This window comes from Aedes albopictus, chromosome 3, assembly GCF_035046485.1.
Source record: "Aedes albopictus strain Foshan chromosome 3, AalbF5, whole genome shotgun sequence".
NCBI classification, from domain to species: domain Eukaryota; kingdom Metazoa; phylum Arthropoda; class Insecta; order Diptera; family Culicidae; genus Aedes; species Aedes albopictus.
Genome location: NC_085138.1, coordinates 322423701 through 322445257, shown reverse-complemented (window position 1 = coordinate 322445257; position 21557 = coordinate 322423701). Strand labels below are relative to the sequence as shown.

Genomic DNA, 21557 nt, shown 5'->3' with positions numbered 1-21557 from the left:
GTTGATGAGTTTACATGTTTCACAGCTAATTAGTCATATATTTCTGTATTAAATTTAATATTTTCCGATACTGCGTGTTTGACGAATTTCAAAGACACTTTCAAACTTTTGTTACTGTAGCACATCGCACATGGAATAAATATTCGAATGAATGTTTATAGCTGCCAAGTGTTCGCTAAACCTGATTTCGTCATCAAATATTCTGTAAATATTGATATTTGTGCATAAAATTGTACTTTTGCTAAAGTACTCGTCTACTATAAAAATTGCATACTTTCAGGCGTTTTCTTTAGATCTAATAAACTTTTAACTCAAATAATTCAAAATTTACTAAACTTGTATAAGTTTTACAAAGCTTTTCGCATTCTGGGATGCTTAATTCAGATAGAGAATTTATTTTCAGCACTAACGAAGACATTTCACTGACTGATCAATTTCACTCCGGAACTAAAATTTTAGATTTTATATTTTAAATGATATTCATTGCAATAAAATGGTTTGCAGTAAAAGTTTCAACCTCGTTGACTGATGAAACCCGTGGCAGTACTTGTTTTAAAGCATTGAGTTTGACCATATCGATAACTATTCAAAAACAAGAAGCCAAAACCTGTGAAAAGTGATCAATTTCACCCGAAATCACGGTACCACGGTACGGTGGAAAAAAAAGGTATAAAACGCGAATTAATTCAAAATCTCTGCTCGAAGTGGATGGATCCGAATGAATTTTTGACGCAAACTGTAAAAATCTATAGTTTCAGATAAGGAGGGTGCCATTCGCCGCACGATGCTGAAAATCAGTGTATTGAGCTCGTTTTACCCCGCTCTCTCTCACACACTTTTTTGAGTAAATCCTCATCGATTTCCGACTGGCGTGCAAAATAAATGACTCATTTTACATGACATATAGGGCTGGTCTTGCTCCACTCCGTTCCACTCCGGGCGAAGTAGCAAGTGAAATTTCAAAGAAATAGGGGATATCGGGGTTATTTGAAGATATTTCAATTTTTAAGGCCGTGCGGTGAGCCAAACCAGCTCCATTCGATACTACGGAAGTTTTTACACAAACACGAAGTTAGTAAATAATTTATTTTGTACTCCAGGATTTTTCTTAAAAGGTGAAAAATAGAGAGAGTGGGGTAAAACGGGCCCGATACACTGATTTCCAGCATCGTGCGGCGAATGACACCCTCCTTATCTGAAACTGTAGAGATTTTTGTAGTTTGTGTCAAAAACTCATTCGAATGCATCCACTCCGAGCAGAGATATTGAATTTATTCGCGTTTTATGTCTATTTTTTCCCATTGTGTAATGCCTGAGAAATTCCGAGAGCATCACTAAAGATAATCCCTAACCTAAAGGAAACCAGGAAAGGATCCCCTAATGAGTCTCGGAACGAACCTCTGAAGAAAGGAAGGAAACCTGGGTAAAATGCCTGGAGCTATCGATGAATACATCCTGGAAGAAATCTCTGAAGCCCGGGATCCTAAAGGAATCCTGGGAAAAAATCCCAGGAAGAATCCTGGAGAAAGCCCTGATGCAATCTCGGGAATAATACGTAAAATACAGAAATCCCAAAAGGAATCCCGAGAGGAATTCCCGATGGAATGTCCGAAAATATCCCAGGAGGAACCTAAGAACAATTTCCGGGGGAAATGCCGAAAGATATCCCTGAAACGATCCTGGATGAAATCAATGAGGAAATTCCAGGGGAAGCTCAGAAGTCAACCTGCGAGGAATCCGTAGAGAAATCATTGGTGGCTTTTCTTTCTATAATAATTTATAATAAAATTGATATAACAATAAACTTTCATATTCAATGCATTTTTTCATAGTGTAACAATACCTTTATCATTTAACATCAACTTTAATGCGACTGTACGCATTACCAACAACTCCCCTCAAATTCCAAATATTCTTGAACGTCTCCGGTTGGGAGTTGTAGTTATCGTCCACCGCCCTGGACCATATCTCCAGCTTCTGTCCCGGCTTGGCCGGAATTTTCGCCGTCCACAGGGACCACGACCAGTGTCGCCCCCTCCCCGTACCCTTCTCCACTTGGTCCAAGTCAGCCACGATCCAAGTGTTTCCACCATCGGCCGTTAGATCCACCCGAATCACCTCTTGGCCGCCTCCGGACCATGCATACCCCTTCACAGTGATGTATCCATTTTCCGCTTTGAGTTGATCACCATTCGCTGGGCTGCAGATGGCCGAGGTCACCGGCATGTACTGGATAGCCGGAGCAGATTTGAAATCTACCGTGTCCCAATCCGTGCTCGGACTGAACGATTTGTAGTCGTTCTGCTGCCAGTGCGATCCGGATTCGTCCTTGGAGACCACAATCCGACCTAACCACTTCACATTACGAGATCCGACGACACCTGGGACAATCACCCTCACCGGATAGCCATGATCGCGGTTAAGAGTTTCGCCGTTCATTTCGTACGCCAGGATCACGTCGCCACGTGGATCCATGGCCTTGGACAGCGGTATGGATGCTGCGTACGGTGTAGACGTTGGATCCACGTCCAAGCCCTCGAATTGCACGTGGCTGGTTTCATCCGACTCGACTCCCATGGCTTTCAGGACATCCGAAAGACGCGCACCAGTCCACTCGGCATTTCCAACTGCCGAAGGACCCCAGGATAGCCCTTTGATAGGTTTCACTTCCATCATCTCTCCGCGACGGTTGCCTCCGCACATGATCGTCGCAACGACCGTGTGCCTTGGAAGCTTGCGTAAATCCTCGTACTTGAACGTTTTGCTCTTGGTCTTGCCCGACAGTTCGACATCGATTTCCAGCTCGTACTCTTTGATGTCCACTTCCGGCACTGGGAGATGGTTGCGCACGTAGAAGAAGTCGTTCGGAGTGAGGAATGCGTCCACCAAAATCGAAGCCGGAGGTTCGGCATTGAAAGGCCTTTGGGCGGTCGGTTTCAGGATGGCGTGCCGTTTGGGTTCAGCGGCCCATGGGTTTGCCTGATCCTGGGTTGAGATCACATCGTCTTCCTTGAGGTTCCCGATACGGAACGATTCTAGGAGTGTGAGCACCTCTTTGGTGTTGTGCTGTTGGAAGATGTGCCAGAAGGGATCGATGGCGCTACCTGGGAAATAGGAGAGGAGGTTGATTTGAATTATAGTTTTTAAAGATCTCTATTTAACTCTTGTATGGTAGCATATCATATATATCCAAAATACTTCTGCGATTCTTTCAAGGACTCTTCCATAGTTTCCTTCAGGAAAACTTCTATCAATTCTTCAATGGATTTCGCTAGGTATTCTTTTGTGGATTCTTATAGAACTTCTCTTAAGATTTCTTCAGGCATTCATGATGGAAATTTCTCTAGAAATTCATCCAGAGATTTCTCCAACAATTCTTCTATTTCTCTAGAAAGGCTTACAGTGATATCTCCTAGGGTTCATCTAGGGATTCCTATAGAGATTTCAATTGTTTTTTTCTGCAATTACAACTCCTGAAGGAAGATCAATAGGAGTTTCTGGAGGAATTACATGAGAAATTTGTGGAGAAATCCATGGAGAAATTCCTGGAAGAATATTGCGGAGATTCCACCTGTTTAGACTCCTGCGCGAAAATTAGTTGCGTGGATTTTTCTTGCGTGGGCCCACAGATATAAAACCAGACCGCGTCCTGGAGAATATTTTACGCTGTGTTGTTAGGTACACATTTGGTGATAGTTTTGCATTGTAAACAAACATTTTTAACGCACCTACGCTGAAAATGAGCGTAATCATTTATTTGCGTCGGAATCTATAAATCTTCACAACGGGCAATAACCTAATGATTTTTTGAAGAATCATAGGAAGACTAACCTAAAGAATCCCAGAAAGAATGCCAAGAGAAATTCATAGAAGAATTCCTGCACGTTTTATAGTAAGAATTTTTGTATGAGTCCTAGAATAAATTGCTGGAAAGATCACAGCATAAATTGTTTATAGAAACTCAGCTGAAACTTCTGGATGAAGACCAAGGGAAGCTACTGGAAGATACCCTGGATACAATCTTTCACAGAATTCCTGGAGGGATCACCGGAGGAACTTATTGCAGAACCCTAGGAAGATTTTCTGGATTGACCCAACAAGAATTCCTGAAAGAATTCCGGGAGAAATCTTTAGTATAATTCCGGGAGGTATCATAGTAGGATTTTCTAGAGAAATCCTAGGAGGAATTGCTGGAAGAATCTCTACAAAAATGTCTTGAGAAACACCGCCATGAACTCCTGAAGGAGTTACTAAAAGGATTTACTGGAAAAACTACCTGCATGTATCCCTAACAGAAATCCCTGGAAGAATCGGCATAGGTATCCTGAAGAATCTGTGGAAGAGTCCTCAAAAAATTTCTGTAGGAATCCGAGCTTGTTTGTCTGGTAGATTTGCAGCAACAATGCCATAAGAAATCCCTGGAAGAATTAATAAAGGTGTCACAGTTAAAATTTCTAGATGATTCCTAGGAGAAATTGCTGCTGCCAGCAGGAATTCCTGAAGAAATAACAATAGAAATATCCAGAAGAATACCTACAAGAATTTCGCGTGGTATGATAGTGGGAATTTCAATAGAAATCCAAGGATGAATCTTAACAGAAATTAGAACTTTCTATAGAAACTCCATTCCCTGGAGGAATCTTAAGAGAAGTTCCTGAAGGACTACTTAAAGAAACCGTTAAAGAATTGTTAGAGGTTTTCTAGATTAGCCCCTGAAGGGATTACAAGAGGAATTTCTGGAGAAACCCCAGAAACATTGTGCGGTAGAATCCCAGCAAGAATACCCCAGCAAAAGGAGTCCCTAGAAGAATTTCTGGGGGTAATATAGTTAAAATTTCTGGAAGAGCCCTTGAAATTGCTGGAAGAAGCGCAGGAGGAATTACTTGAGGAATTCCAGATGGAATCCCTGGAGGAAAGGCCAAGTGGATCCAGCCAACACGAAGTCGTATATGATGTAGAATATGATGATATGTCTTTATGTGTGTTGACTGGGGAGCTCCGGGAAAAATTCCTGGATGAAATCTCTAACAGAATTCCTGAAGGAACGTCAGGAAGATCTTCTGGAAGAATTCCAGGAAGATTGCCTAGAATAATCAAATCCTTTCTTAAGGAATCCCTGAAGAAATCCCTGGAGGTATATCTAGAAGAATTCCTGAAGGTGTCACGATAAGTGTTGGCGCGGCAATGATTGCTGGAAACCCGAGACTAAGATAAAGGAGAGTGAAAGATCAGTTGAAAGAGAAAGACCTTCGATAGTGGTTGAAGTAGTAAGATAGCATACAGATTAGAATAATAAATTGAAATAGTAGTTGGAGTTTGAAACCCAACGGAAGGAAGCACTAAGAATTGTGAGTAACATTGTATTATCTATGAGCTGATTGAAATTCAATAAATCTATTTAGTTTAAGCTGATCAACGAAACAACGACTTTCGATCTGCCGTAAAAACAGTGCCGTGATTGAATCCCTCCCCGCTCCAACAGTAATAAGAATTCCTGGAGAAGTCCTAGGAAAAATTGCAAGAAGAGCAGCAGCAGTAACTGATTGCGAATTCGCAGCTGGAATTTCTGGAGGAAGCACAAGAGGAGCTCCTGGGGAAATCCCATGAGGAATTTGTGGAAGAATAAAAAAACTGAAGGAATTTCTCTATTAATCACTACAGAGGCGAAATTGGCTTCTTTAGCGGTGTTGAGCTAATTCCATATTCTGAATCTGCATGCAAAACTGAGCCGAAATCCAAATTTTCATGAATTTTGGTGCCCGGGAACCTATTTAAAAATCAATTTGAAGTTTGTATGCGAGCGATTTGTCGAATCACCCCTCGTCGCATTTTGTACTGGGTGGAGCTGTCAAACAGTTACCCAGCTGTCAATAGGTGATTTCAAAAAATCTCTTTGAAATTGATTTTAGGTACCAAAATAAAGTTCTAAAAATCTGAAAAAAATCAGGGTGGCTCAGAAAAAGGTACTCTTTTGTATAAAATCAAAAAATCGATACATTTTTCTTAATTTAAAAACCCAATTGTCGGAAGAACCATAGCAGGAATTGTTTGAGGAATCCCTGCTAGAATTCCTAAAGAAATGCCACTAAGAGTTCCTGGAGGAATCCCAGGAAATCTCAGGAAGATTGTCGTGAATAATGCCAGCAAGTATTCCTGAAAAAAAAACATTAGAAATATCTAGAGGAATCCCTAGAAGAATTCCGGTAGATATCATAGTAGGGATTTATAGAGAAATCCAGGGAGAAATTGCTGAAGGAATCTCTGTATGAATTTTTAATGAAATCTCATCAGGAATGTCTGCAGTTACTAAAAGAAGTTCCTTGAAGAAATACATGGAGGAATCCATAAAAGAATAGGGTCTGAGTGCCATAAGTAATCTCATGCCTGGTTTACCACGCGTAATACTACCACCGAATGATTTATTTTAAAAACTACGTTGCTTAAATTGACCCCACAACCAGTTCCCCGGAACACCCGTAAATTTTACTGTCAGTCTAGTGTGCTTAATTTCGAAAACTGTACTGTTCTCATATCGAAAATTTACTTTTTTCAAAATGGCCAATTTTAATGACCCATTTTGATTCCGAAATATCTCCGCAATAATTTCAACAATCCCTAGCAAGCCTCTAAATTAGAAGAGAAGGATATTCGCTTGTGTCAAATTTTGGTTGACTAAATATGAAAAAATGTAAACTACGGTATAGCGAAAAGAGTGCTTTTTCGCACTTTCGTAACGGTGGTGAGATTCAGTGTGTAAAAACACACCGCTAGAAACTTTATTTGCTGTTGTGTTTTGATTCTGAGTTCCGTTTCACCCCGTTCCATGAGCAAAATAACGTTTGAACCAGTTTTAGTTTTATCGATGTGCTGATTAGCGGGGTCAAAAAAGTGTTCATATTGAAAGCGGTCAAACCAACGGGGGTAAACGGTAGTTAGTAATATTTGAGCTCGGTGATCAACCGTGGCGGACGCTAGGAACCAGCAATCGATATGTTTCAACATTTAGCGTTTCTTCAGCAGACCACATACAAACAGACGATAGTCTGAGGAAATTCATCGAAAACTTTTGTCCGGTGTCTTTTTTTGTGAGCACACTGCCACCTGTTGGTAGAACTGCGCGAGATACTGTTAGCCATGATGTTACGTCTATCTGTTTGTGAGCAGACGGTACGGTAGCTGACTATCGCCAGAAGTTGAACGAGCGGATAATTGAGATCAACGAAAGCGATCATATCAAGACTGTGTGGGAGCCTATCCACGGAGCGATGAGTACGGCAGCGCGGGAGGTGATTGGCACTGCTCAAAGACGACTTATGAATAGGTGGTTCGTCAAGCAGTGTCAAAGGGGAACGGACGAGAATAATGTTGCTAGAAGCCGGATGCTGGTGTTAAGGATCCAACAGAGCAGGGAGTGATATAGGGAAGCAAGAGTAACCTAAAAAGGGTAAATTCGCAAACAGTAAAAAAGCATGAGGAACATGTGATCTGAGGCCATGTAATTGCTCAGGCGCAACAGAGTATGGAACAGAATGATATGTGGAGGCTTGTGCGGAGGTATAACGAAATGGAGAAAAACAGCGCCATCTCCAGTCATGTACAAGGACAGTGATGGAAACTTCCTGACAGATAAAACAATGGTGGCTGCCAGGAGGAGAGAACACTTCCAGGTATTGCTGAATGGTGGTAATGGAAGAGCGACACCCATAATTCGACGACGACGACAGAAAGGTTGTGGAACCTCCAGAGTAGACGCGGTTAAGACAGGCTTGAGAGAACTGACGAACGACAAGGCTGCTGGGAAGGACGAACTTCTGGACAAGCTTCTGAAGCACGATAGTGACCAGTTGTATCAACTCTCACACCGAATTATATTGAAGATATAAAGAGGATGAACTGCCTGCTAATTGTTTAGAGCTATTTGCCCTCGATACAAGAAACAACATCGACTGGAGTGCGTGAACTGCAGCTTCCTCTCGATAACTGGGCTTTGACGACAGTTCAGTTAGCGAGCGCCACTCGATAACTGGACTGAGCTCCGGAGCCGGAGGCTATTGTTATATTTTGTTTTGTTTATCGATTTGCAAAATGTGAGGTTATATTTCGTATATTTTTGACAGACCACTGCTTTTTAACTGGTTTTTGTCCCGGTTATCGAGCACCCACTTAAAAAGCAGTCCAGTTAAACAGCAGCCAGTTATCGAGTGGATGCTGTATAGGGGAATAATACTTCGCAATTCACCGTACACGATTTTGCTCGGAATACTGTTTAACAGAATGAGTTTGGTGCTATGGAGGAATTTGTTTATCTTGGTACTCTAATGACGTGCGATAATGATGTAGTACTCGCGTTGTACATAGATCTAGGACATTGAAAAAAGTTAATCGGAGAGCTTTCTTCTTTTTATTTATAGCTCGCCGTCCCAACTGGGACTTGGCCTGCCTCGCTTCAACTTAGTGTTCTTTGAGCACTTCCACAGTTATTAATTGAAGGGCTTTCTTAGCCTGACATTGCATGAATTTGTATATTGTGAGGCAAGTACAATGATACACTATGCTTAGGGAGTCGAGAAAATTTTCCCGACTAGAACGGGTATCGAACCCGCGGTCTCCGGATTGGCGATCCATAGCATTAACCACTAGGCTAACTGGAGAGCCCTTGTAGCCTTCGAACGTCAAGTGCTACGAACAATTCTCAGCGGTAAACTGGAGGACGTCTCATGAACTACGAAATATACCAAGTATATTTAAGAAATGAATATACCGTCTACCCCCGTTGGTTTGAACGACCCCTAATGCAATACAATGGGGTTCATCTTTTAATTTGAACTTCTAGTGGGCTGGGCACGTAGGTCGCCGGAGGAACAATAAGCTAAAACCATATTCAATAGAGGAAGGGGCCATGGGATTCGTGGAAGGGCGCGCAAAGGTGAGTTTTGGCAGTTAAGGAGGACTCAAGGACTCTAAATATTCAGATCGAATGGAAACGATTGGACTAGGACGGAAACCAGCGGAGGCAATTGCTTTATTCGGCGTGTAACAATAGAATTGAAGCAGTTTACGCTGAATAAAAGGGAAGTTAGTGAAATATAAACCATAAGCTAATACACGGCTGCAAAACTAGCACCATACAACTGCTATACTCGGTTTTCTCAAATCAATCACTTGTCACTGGGGCTGCCTTTACTGCACTCTATTCCAACCCTGGGAGATTTTCCAGAAGATGTGAAAACTCCCAAAAAAAAAAATCAATGTTCGAAAAGTCAATCTGCTCAACCCGAAAAATTTGCATATTTGAAGCATTTTTGTGAAACATTTCGTTATTCTAAAAAAATCATTTAGAAGTTCCGCCAGGGCAATTTTTGAAAAATGATCCTTTTTTATAAAAATTCTCAAAAAATAAATCGTAAAAAATGTTTTAACTTCTGATTTTTTTTTCAAATATTTCTGTATTTTTCTAGTTACCTCTAGGCAATCTCAAAGGGTATTAAATTTCAAAATAGTGTGTTTATATTGACGGTAGAACCGTTTTTGTTCTGCTATCATGACTATTTTTTGAGTATTTTTCATCAAAATTTGATAAAAAATACATGTCAATTTTTTTATTTTCAACCATGAAAGTTTTATCTGATAGTACTGTTTATATGCGAAATTTCCCTAAAAAGATTTGAAATATCTTGTCTAGAAACTGAGATATTACGCTTTTAGTGAGTTTCGATTTTTTTTATGACAGCCTAGTATTTATCTGTTTGTTCTGTTATTTTCCATTCAAAAAATATCTATGAGCCAAAATCTGTATACTTTTTTTCTAAGGACACTGGATAGTCAAAATAAAGTTTGTTCGGATAGTTAGTTACTAAGATAGAATGAAATTACCTGCGGCGAGCATCACTTTATCGCTACCCGGATGTTTAGGAACGAACGTGGTAATATCGTACACTCCAATTCCGTACGTTACCCAGATGCCCGTCTTGGGAGAATTGTGTGCTCCCACTTCGTCCATCGAGTACACTGGCAAGTCTTTCCGTAGTTCTTTGTGGGCTTTGCTAATATCTTGCTGATTGGAAACCGCAGCTTTGGCATACACTTTTGATGAGTCATCCTCTGTGGAAAGATGAAAATATAGGAAACTGTTTGAACTTACATGAGAATCATGTTATACTCACTCAGCTTCTTTACAATCCAGTAGGTCAGTAGCGACCCTCCTACCAGCGTGGCTATCGTGGACAGTGGGCTTCCGTTCGTGCTTGCGTCTTCTTGCGACGTTGAGCCGTATTCGCCATTGCTCGTCACTTTGCTGTTAACTTTGAACCATCGAAATTGTTGCTGATGCACCGATCGCTTGTTGATTGTCTTTTGTGAAAATCTATTGGAACGAAAATTGGGGAAAATCAGGCAAACTTAACAAAATTTTTAAACCTTTTTTTTTGGAATATTGAAATTTATTTTTGTTGCGAATTATTCTGAAAATTTTGAAATAATCGACTATGTATTTCAAAACCTGAAAGGGTTCGGCATTACATTCATATAGTGTAGGGAACCAACGTTTTTTGGAAACAGCGTTACGCCAATATATTTTGGACACTTCCATTTGTTTTTGCCGTAAGTGTCCACAAAATATTGGTGCGTTGCTGTGTCCAAAATATGTTGGTTCCCCATGCCCTTTTCGTGATAGATTTTTTTTTGAGTTTCTTGAGTACAGAGTTTCTTCTTTTTTATGAAGTGCACACCGAATCCTATGCTGAGAAGCAGATTTTGTCTCAGTGGCAACGCTACGCTAAGAAGAAGATTCACAGTTTCTTAACTGCTCTATGCATTGAATTTCTTTACTTCTGCAAGCATTGAAGTTGTCACATTGTGTCTCAATTGATAGTGGAGATTAGACTACGCAGCTCCGATACAGAGGGTAAATAAGTACTTATGAAAAATTAATTATCTCTCAATGAGTAAACAAGATTAGATTTGATCGTGAAAAAATGAATCGTTCATGAACCTTGTTGAAAGGAACGAAAGATGCCTCGTGAAGAGCTACGAATACCTTAAGCATTTGCAAGTGCGAAATTGGAGTAAGATCTGCATTGTTGTATTCAGATGAGCCAGACAGATGAATTCATTTGAATTTAATCTTTATCATGTGTCCTTCCATCCATGATCTCTAGACCCGACACGCTAAGCCAGTGGCTACCAACTTGTAATAATTGCAGACTGATTTGGTGTTGGTTGGTGTTGGTGTTCATAAACTACGTATACATAGGAGGAAGAGGTGCACTTTGGGATCAATCTGAAACAAAAACGCAAAATGCAAAGAGAACCCAAATCGATGGAAAGGTGGCTGAGAAACTTATTATCTTACTGGTAAGATGTCTCGGTATCGGTAACGCAACGTATGTTTAAAATAACTTTCAGTATAGTTCGGTTACGTTCTTGTAGCTTTAGTTCTAGTTACGATTTTAAAGCTTTGATTCACTACTAAGAAACTTTTACAAGATTTCTTAATTTTTATTTATAATAAATATATTTAGGTTAAAAGTTTAATAAATCCAAAGAAATCGACTGAAAGTATTCAATTTCTATTATCAAATATGTGAATACTTCTGGAAAAGTACAATTTTATGCATTACATAATTTCAATATATATAGAACTTTTGATGACAAAATGGAGTCTAACGAATACTTGGCAGCCGGGAAACATTTATTCGATTACACTAGTTTACATAATAAAACGACAGACGTGAACTTTTGTCAACGACCAACATTTTTTAAGCACAATTTAGTGCTGATTTCGAAACCGTGCTTCAAAAAATTTTAAGTAGAACAGTTTTTGAGTTTTGTTTCAATATCAAGTTTTACAATTTTTTAAAATGTGGAATTTACTAAAATTCAATTATCTTGCGTTTTGTTCAACTAAATTTAAATCTTTTTCCATAAATTAAAAGCTGAAGATAATACCTTTCAATTTACTGAATGCAGGTTTTTTCGTCAGATTGATGAAATTCAAGATATTGCGCTTAGCAAGAAAAATTTTAGTTTCACACTTTTACCGATCTGTCAGTCAGTTGTGCGCAAGGGTGAATCTCACATCATTGGCAGTATCCATATTTGCATTACTTAAGACATACCCAACCGGTATCGACCGCGTGCGATCAGTACAGGATTGAATGCAACAAATAATGGCACAACCAATCGAATCAGCAACAATTCCAGAAAATATTGTTTTATTTCCGTTTCATTAAAACAATCTCGAAAGGGACCAAAATGAGTTAACTTACCTTTGCACGCAAGTTATCAACAACAACAATCAGCCGGTGGGCGAGCGTCGATGTTTGTTTTGGTCGCAGACAATGGAAACGTGCTGCGTGTAGCTTTGGCGCGCAACGACGTCGTCTGCTTTCTTGCTCCTAATTGGCTGCGCGCAACTGGAGTGGAGCTGCGCGTAACTGCCCGGCGCGCAAATTGCGCAACGAAAGAAAAACTATACAAAATATTCGCAATATTGGCTAGTTTAACGGACGATCTCCTCTAATTTTAACAAAATTTCCAAAAATATATGAAGAAATGTATTGTTTTCAATGAGAAAAAAAAACAATTTAAAAATTCTTAACGTTCATTTTATAGATCATGTGTAGCCGAATTACAGTAAAAAACAGCTCAATTGGAGCATTGATTACGCAGAATGAGATGAATGAAGTGAGCGACTTTGCTTAAAAAAGAGATCAAAATCGATCCAAGTCATCAACCTTGTATGGGAAGTCGAAAAAAGTTCCACTCTACTGTATTTTTTTTCCTTCGCGTTTTCGAACTCAAGGCATAATTCTACATCAAAAATGATCATCAGCTTACCGAGTTCAAAAATGCTGTAAACTAGTGTTATTCATTACATGTGCGATACAGCTACGGTAACAAAAGTTTGAAAGTATTTTTGAAGTTTGCCTAACACGCAGTTTTGGAAAATATTGAACTTAATAGAGAAATGTGTGACTTTTTGGTTGTCAAACATGTAAACTCATCATTCAGTAACCCTTGAAACTTAAGAAAATTGCTTCAAGTTTAAAGTGTTATTTTTAACAAATAAAAAATGCCGTCACATCGATCATTTTTATCCCAGTGATCAACTTCACCCGAAATCACGGTACTAAAAATAGAAACGAATTTTACATTAGACGTATATTCCATTAGTCAGACGTGAACATTATAACAACTCAAAATTACGTGTTGTGATCGTCTCCAAAGACGCTAGTATAGGTCAGGTTCACGAAACCTAAAATGATTTTTTCTATGTGAATATATGGGTCTTATTAGATTCAAAAGTTGTGTGACCTTATTTTTCGAAAGTTGTTGATAACACTGCTCGACAAAATTTTACAAAATTTGGTGTTATGGGATGAGAAAAAAAATAACAGGGGTTTGGGACCCTAGAAGTGTCATAGTGAAAGATTTTTTGAAAAACATTGGACCGGGCCTTCACAGTTCAAAACCGAAGCTTGTATGGAGAACTTGGGGTGTTCAATTGATATGTGCATTAGAACATGCCGTGCATATTTTTATGCGTTTTCGTTATTTGGGTTAGTTTCGTATTTGTCTAACGCCTAAATATATGCACAGCGCGTTCTAATGCACATATCAATTGTTGAACACCCCAAGTTCTCCATACACCATGTCAAAATTTCGATTATTATCGAACTTTCATGTACCTCGGATTTTTCTTCGAAAATGATTAGTATTTGGGCTATATATTCATAATCGGAAAACTAGAAAATATTTCATCGACGAAAATTTTTCCATACATTTTGTATGGAACGTTTTTTGGGCTAAAATAGTAATTATTGATTTTTAGTATAGAAACTAGCTAAAAACTCATCTAACTCAAATTTTCCCCGATAGAATATTTTCAAATTTGGCATTTATAAATTATAGTCGAAATTCTAACATTCTATGAAGAAAAATTCGAGGTACATGAAAGTTCGATAATAATCAAAATTTTGACACCGTGCCATATAAACTTTGGTTTGGAACTGTGGTCAATATTTTTCAAAAATTCTTTCACTATGACACTTCTAGGGTCCCAAACCCCTGTTCTTTATTTTCTCATCCCATAACAAAATTTAGTGTTGAACAGTGTAAATCAATCCCCTAGATTGGGTTCTTTCAAAATTATTTTTTGAGTAAACTCATAAAGCATAATCTTTTTTTTCAAAAAATTATTAAATTTAAGTTTGAGAATTTTATGGCTTTATCGGTCTACTCAAAGAACAAGGAAGTTGATATCTTAAAGTAGGTAAATCTTTCAATTCAGATTTGGTAGTATTCGCTATAGAGTGCGAACAAGTGTTTTTTTTTTTATTTTAGGGAGATAAAAACTAGGCAATAAGACCATATATGAATAATACATCGGATGCGTAAATCCTTTGCCTAACGTCGCCGAAATAGAAACAGCTTGGTTGATGAATTCAAACCAGCATGCCAAGACAGGCTTAGTTTTAAGCTTTTCTTTATTTTTTCTTCCTTTTATTCACAATGTTTAGTTTTTTTTTGTCTGTATTAACGAGATTTTTAACCCTAGGCTAGTTCATCTCGGGACCCACGCTTTACTTCCCTTCCGAAGGAAGAACCCACATTTATCTCAGGTCCTCGGTGTGATAGTCTTGTGTTCTAACCACCACACCAGGTCCGCTCCACGCCACAATGTTTAGTTTAAGGTCTAGTAATTATTGAACTGGTTGATCCATTTTAAATCTTTAAGCATGCTTTTACAAAAAAAAAATCGTTTAAAAAGTTGTGAATAAACCAAACCTTGAAAATATGATTCCACATTGTACATAATACACCAAAAAATGATGTTTGGCTAAATTTTGATTGTTTAAAGGTATAGTGGTCTTAAATTGAAAAGTCCATTCTAAATAACAATATAAAAAAACTCTAAACTTCAATTGTATAAGCGTTACGTATAGAACATTTAAAAAAAAACCTCTCTCTTTATTTTATAACCCTAAACATGATGCGGAATATTTGATTTTGAGTAAAAACTGCCAAGAAAACTTCCTCAATTTGAATTTTACATGAAAACTCATTTCAAGAAATTCCTTTTCTTATTTTTTTTTCGTTGCAAATTTTTGGTTAGGGACTCAACCTGATTTTTTTTTTAAATTCGGGATGTAATATATTTTAGAAATCCTAGTAATACTTATCTAGAGATTTGTTGGATATATTGCAAAATAAATTTGTGGAGAAATGCCAAAAGATCTCGATGGAATTTTAGAAGTGTTGCAAACAATTTCGTGTAAACATAGAATAAAAATACGGCCGGCGTTTCCGTCAAAACTTTTCTAAAAATTTCACAGGATATTTGGTTATTAATGAAACCATAAAATACTTCAGGAACTTATCGTGGTTTCATGCTATTTTTTTTTTGACTATTTCCATTAGATTTTTTTTCTAGAAATGGTCGGCGTTGAGCCAGAGTAGACTACGCGATTTTTGGGCAGGTAAAGATAAGCAAAGGAACTCGATGACACTGAACTTTTTTTTAATTTAAAAGTACTATAGAATTTCTATTCCTTCATGAGCTTTAGCCGAAAGTTGTTTTCAGATTTTTTGTTGAAAGTTCTTCTGATTGGTTACCATAAGCTTCCCAGTAGGCCTGTCTATTTTTTTCAAAAATGTTTCCTGATTTTCAAGTCCATCTCCATATTTTGGTTGGCATCCTAAAATAAGTAACTTGTCAAAATTTCAGCTTAGTCCATTGAAACTAAGAGGAACATCAAATCGATTTTTTTTGTTTTTCGACTATTTTCGAACTTTAAAATATCATAACGACACTAAAACTTGTCAAACATTAATTCGTTCAGCACAAATTGAAAGATATACTTGTTTGCCACAAGTTCTCCGAACAACCCGAGCAGAAAAGAATAGCAACTGAATAACATCAAGGTATTTGTTTTTAATACTGTTATACCTCGATATGCCCTTCAGAGGAATACCATAATTTTGTATCAATAACACCTAGAAAATAATAAGTAATGTTATTTCAATAATGAACGCATACCTAAAATATCGGTTGCGGTATTTGTTATCCAGAAGGTATTGAATAACAAAGCAATAACACGTTTTGTTATTATATTGTTCATTTGTTGGATGTCTCCATGATTCACTGATTAATTAACAAATACCACATCAAAACCAAACTCTGCTCAAATAGCTCCAATTGTTATTGTGATGTTCTTTTAACATTTAGTAGAATAATATTATAATAATACTTTCAAATATCAGAGCACAGGTGGTTTTTTGCATGATATTTGTAAGGTATTCCCTTCTGCTCGGGAACGTATGCCAATACAATTGAAGGAAACATATGTACTTGTCACATTTGTAATCATAAAAACCTTAAAAAGCTGATTTTATGGTAGTTTTTGTTCTGGAACACCCCAAAATACGTAATAGAGTTCCGTTTGCGTGGTTCGGTCGTATGGAATCCGGAGGTCGGTGTTACTGAACGCGATTCAGTTTTTATTGTTTTTTTTTATCGTAATATCATTCACGTGTGCTGGAGGAGTTTTGTTACGTACAGGGGATAGACAAAATGATCGGGACAGGCAAAATTTTCACTTTTTAAAAAATGTTCAATTAGCTGTAACTTTTCAAAAAGTGCATCAAATATTCTCAAATTTTTACTGTAAGTTCTTCAACTAGTTGTGTATTAGTGGACAAAATTTGGAAAAGATCGGACAGCTCTTCACGAAGTTATAAAGATTTTTGAAAAAGGTAAAATTATCCGACGGTCAACTTTGAGCTGTTATATCTCCGGATTCAATGAACCGAATGCAATGAAATTTCGACCATTTATGACTTATATAATGAGCTATGAAAAACCATTACCTTAACCTAATATTCTTAACACGGAAGAAAATTATAACGATAAGATTATTTTTCTAATAAAACACCAAATTACCCAAAACATCAACATCGTTTCAAAATTCAATATGCAAATTATAGTTCATTTAGTTTCCCTGTAATTGACTTATATATAAATGCGTTTTGAAGGAAAGTAATAACATAGCCGCCAATAAGTCGAAAAAGTAATGGGATGCATATTAAAAATAGACCAATTTACTAAAACATCGGGAAAAAAATAAAATCGCTATAACTTTTTCGCTTGTAAATAATTTCAAGTTAAGTCAAATGTTTTCCAGAGTTCATTATATAAGTCTTGAATTGTCAAAATTTCATTGCCATCGGTTCATTGAATCCGGAGATATAACAGCTCAAAGTTGGCTATCGTATAATTTTATCTTTTTCAAAAATCTTTATAACTTCGTGAAGAATTGCCCGATCTTTTCCTAATTTTGTCCACTGATACACAACTAGTTGAAGAACTTACAGTAAAAAAATTAGAATATCTGATGCACTTTTCGAAAAGTTACAGCTAGTTGAACATTTTTTGGAAAGTGAAAATTTTGCCTGTCCCGATCATTTTGTCTATCCCCTGTATTATGTAGTAAACATTGAGAGACCACTCGTATGGGTGGTCGATTGTTTGCTTCCCGCGTAAAGCGAACAATAGCGCGACAGTCTGCATGGCATGATTCAAATTCAAAAGGTCATATTACTTATCAAAATGAATCCCAACGATACCTTCCCTACTAACAACCCCTCCTTCAACCTTTAGTGGAGACGTGCGGTAATCGCCAACTTTCACATAACAAAGCTTGATACTAATATTCCTTCCCTCTTCCAAACTGACTGCAAGGACGTGGCCGGCGCCATTATTGTACCGTTAAATAGAGTCTCTGAAGCGTGCACAGTGAGAATTTTGACCACTCCCAGTCAATTATTCAGTTGATTCATTGTGCAACTGCCATTGGTTCGGGTCAATCACGGAGTAGCAACCATAGATATGTGCAGTCAGTCTAAGCTAAGCTGGAACACCCCAATATACGTACACCTTGTCCTTTTTTTACGTCCATGCATGACTTAGCGACAAAAAATTCTGCCGCCAAGAAAATGAGCAAACTCAACATTTTTATATTTTTTAAAATACCTCCGTGATAAGGAGAAGTGTACAAAAATATAAAAATGTCTATTTTAATTATTGTTTTGGCAGTAGAATTTTATTTCGTTAAGCCAATAGTGGACGTAAAATGAGGTTTAGGTGTAATAAATTGGATATTTCAAAACGGCATAATATTCTCTAATGTTTTGTAGTTTTTTGTCTTCTTCGACATCTACTGTAGATCCCCTGTAACAGGGGATAGACAAAATGATCGGGACAGGCAAAATTTTCAATTTCCAAGAAAATGTTCAACTAGTTGTAACTTTTCGAAAAGTGCATCAAATATTCTAAAATTTCCACTGTAAGTTGTTTAAAAAGTTGTGTATCAGTGGCCAAATTTGGAAAAGATCGGGCTATTCTGTACAAGGTTATAAGGAGTCTAGAAAAAGGTATAATCATCCGATAGCTTTGAGCTGTTATATCTCCGGATTCAATGAACCGAATGCAATGAAATTTTGACCATTTATGACTTATATAATAAGCTATGAAAAACTTTTGACTTAACTTAAAATTCTTAACACAGAAGAAAATTATAACGATTAAATAATTTTTCCAATGAAAACCAAATTATTCAAAATTTCAACTTCGTTTCAAAATTTAAGATGGTAATTATAGTTCACATAAATTCCCGCTAATTGACTTGAATATTGACTTGAAGGAAAGCAACAATATTGTCGGCAACAAATTTAAAAGTGCTTTCATATGACCAATTTACTAAAAAGTTACTTAAGTTATTTAGTACTAAAAAGTACTAAAATAAATGAAATCGTTATAACTTTTTCTCTTGTTAATAATTTCAAGTTAAGTTTTCCAGAGCTAATTGTATAAGTCATAAATGGTCAAAATTTCATTGCATTCGATTCATTGAATCCGAAGATGTAACAGCTCAAAGTTGGCTATCGGATAGCTTTTTCTAGAATCTTTATAGCATCATGCAGAATAGCCCGATCTTTTTCAAACTTTGACAACTGATACACAAGTAGTTGATCAACTTATAGTGAGAATAGTGAGAATATTTGATGCACTTTTCGAAAAACTATAGCTAGTTGAACATTTTTTGGAAAGAGAAAATTTTGCCTGTCCCGATCATTGTGTCTATCCCCTGTATGCTGTAGGAGATGAGAAAAAGCTACTAAAATTCATGAAAGCCAAATGTGTCCTAAAACTCGCTTTCGGAGGTTGGAAAATTATCTGAAGGAATCCAGAGTGGAAGCTTGAAATAATAAAACAGAAATGGAATCCACAAAACAATAAGAAATAGTGCTTAGCAGTGCCCGAATTAACAACGAAATAATTTCAAAAGTTGTAATTATGTATGCAATGAATCTGCTTCTCGATCAAGTGAACTTTTAAGATTGTTTAAGGTCTTAAACATCAAATTCATTTTTAATTATTTTTGCTATGCTACCTCAAACATATCAAGAAAAGTCAAATTGTGCGTAATTTTTTGATGATTCGATTACGTCTTAATAACTGGTATGTAGGGTATTGGTTTCCTTATTATGCATGTGGCTCTCATTTTCATCCTACGAAAAACAAAGGATTGAAGCGCTGTTTGTGTTGCTTGTTTTTGTGTTTTTTTTTTGTTAGAAGTGAGCACCCATGAAAACAAAAAGAACGGTCTCAATCGTTGCCAAAATCGCTTGTTTTCGAATAGGACGAATTTGGGAGCGTGAGATTACTTATGGCACTTATACCCTACGCCTACATACTAAATGAAGAAAGTGTTGGCAACCATGCGCCTCCATGGAAAGGCAACTTCATATATATGAGCTCCAGTATTCGGTAAAGAAAACATCGGTATATTCAAGATAAGAAAGTGGAAGCTGATACATTTTAAAGAAATATCTAATGATCACAAACCTGATAGGGGTATGAGAAAGCAATCCATAGAAAAACAATTTTCAATTGATGGCATGGCATGGGCTTCAAACGAAATTATCCAAGTTTTTCGCTGAATTAATGTTAATTAACACGGCAAGGAACCAAGAGGTTTCAAAAAATGAGGTCAATCTTATCTCTCGTATTGCCTTGTTATCGGAGCACCAAAACAAAACATCTTCACCGTTTGATCTTCAAAAGGTGACGTCAATATTAATTTCTTTGGTTTCGTAGATTGTCGGTTTAGTAACATTAAAAAGTTTAAAAACTATGATTCAAAGTAAAAGTAACCAATCGCTTCATTTTCTTCTGAGCCAACTACACAAATCAGACTTACCTGCTCAAATGAAATACGCTGCGAGACAACATCTTCACTTCTACGCGTTAGAAAACCGACTAAAGGAGCGAAGGTGAAGAAACTCGTCCCAATCGAAAACAACACAATCAAAGATAGCGACCGGCTTATACTTTTTTTTGGATTTTTGCACACACTCTGATGTGTCACTCACAAGTTGTTAAAGCAATAACAACATAACTGCCCTTGTAATCAGATGGTGGATGGATGGGAAGTTGGGCAAAACTGGTTTTGTGCATACACTGGTTCAACTCAATGGCATCAGTTAATCCCACATCTCAATGGGGGTTTGCTATCCTATGTTGTTAAATAGTAATTTTTCTTGGTATATCTGATAAGGTGAGGAACGCCGGTTTCACTACTATCACTTTGCACGCTGATAGCAACAAAGACCAATGGTTAATATTTATTTATGGAGGAGACATAGAGAGAGATAAACCATGATCGGTAATGGCACACCTCCGCAGCAGTCTAGGGATTTCGATTACTATATTGATAGAGCTTAAAAACTTTTGGTAAAAGCATATGCTCCTATGTGAATTATACATTGTACGCATTGTACAACTTTCAATGATAGTTTATTCAATAAATGATATTGATATCTGCAGTCGTCTATTGACGGATCAATAGCTACTAATTTTTAGAAATGTGTGACAATTTATCTTTAAGTCCATATATATCATAATCGGATTTCTATTTCAATTTTAGGATTACTTTCTGCATCGAAGGCAGATGAAATTTTCAATTTGTATCAGTACCAATTTCATTTAGTTTTGAATATGTACAAGATTACAATGCTTTCCTTAGTTAAAGCACAAACTGTATTTTGTATCCCATTCCACCACACAAAGTAGAAATGTGTTGCCAAACAAATCAAACCATGCATGTTTGTTCTGCTGGCGGGAGACCTCTGGGTTTCAGTGTAAGAATTAGACCAGTAGTGGCGATTTGATAAGCATTGAGAAAACGCTTATAAATACGTAAGAAAGGCCAAACGTTAGGTCAAAATTTACGTTTTTAAGAATTATGTTGGTATTCGAACCCCTCAATGTAGGTCAATTATTGGCTCATTTAAATTGTTATGACTCGAATATTTTAACAAAAGCAAAGCTTTTGAAAAGAGGAAAGATAGAGCTACTAGCTGCAGTAAAAAAATAGGTCAGCCATATTGAACTCAGCTACCATTTTGGATTTTTAAAGAATACCTGTTTTTTTATTATTCGCAACCATCAATTTTTAAAATTTTGACATAACGATATGTAATGCTTTCAAAACTTT

The 21557-nt window shown here is 37.1% G+C and overlaps 1 protein-coding gene across 1 annotated transcript; it reads right to left on the bottom strand.

The window, feature by feature from the left end:
- Positions 1-1805: 1805 nt before the first annotated feature.
- On the bottom strand, positions 1806-20660 carry LOC109401304 (sulfite oxidase, mitochondrial). Its single transcript, XM_019673805.4, has 4 exons — positions 20262-20660; positions 10164-10363; positions 9874-10101; positions 1806-3104 (listed from the first exon to the last, which is right to left on the bottom strand). The coding sequence occupies exons 1-4, from the start codon at positions 20291-20293 to the stop codon at positions 1849-1851; spliced, it is 1716 nt and encodes a 571-aa protein (XP_019529350.3). The 5' UTR covers positions 20294-20660; the 3' UTR covers positions 1806-1848.
- Positions 20661-21557: the final 897 nt, after the last annotated feature.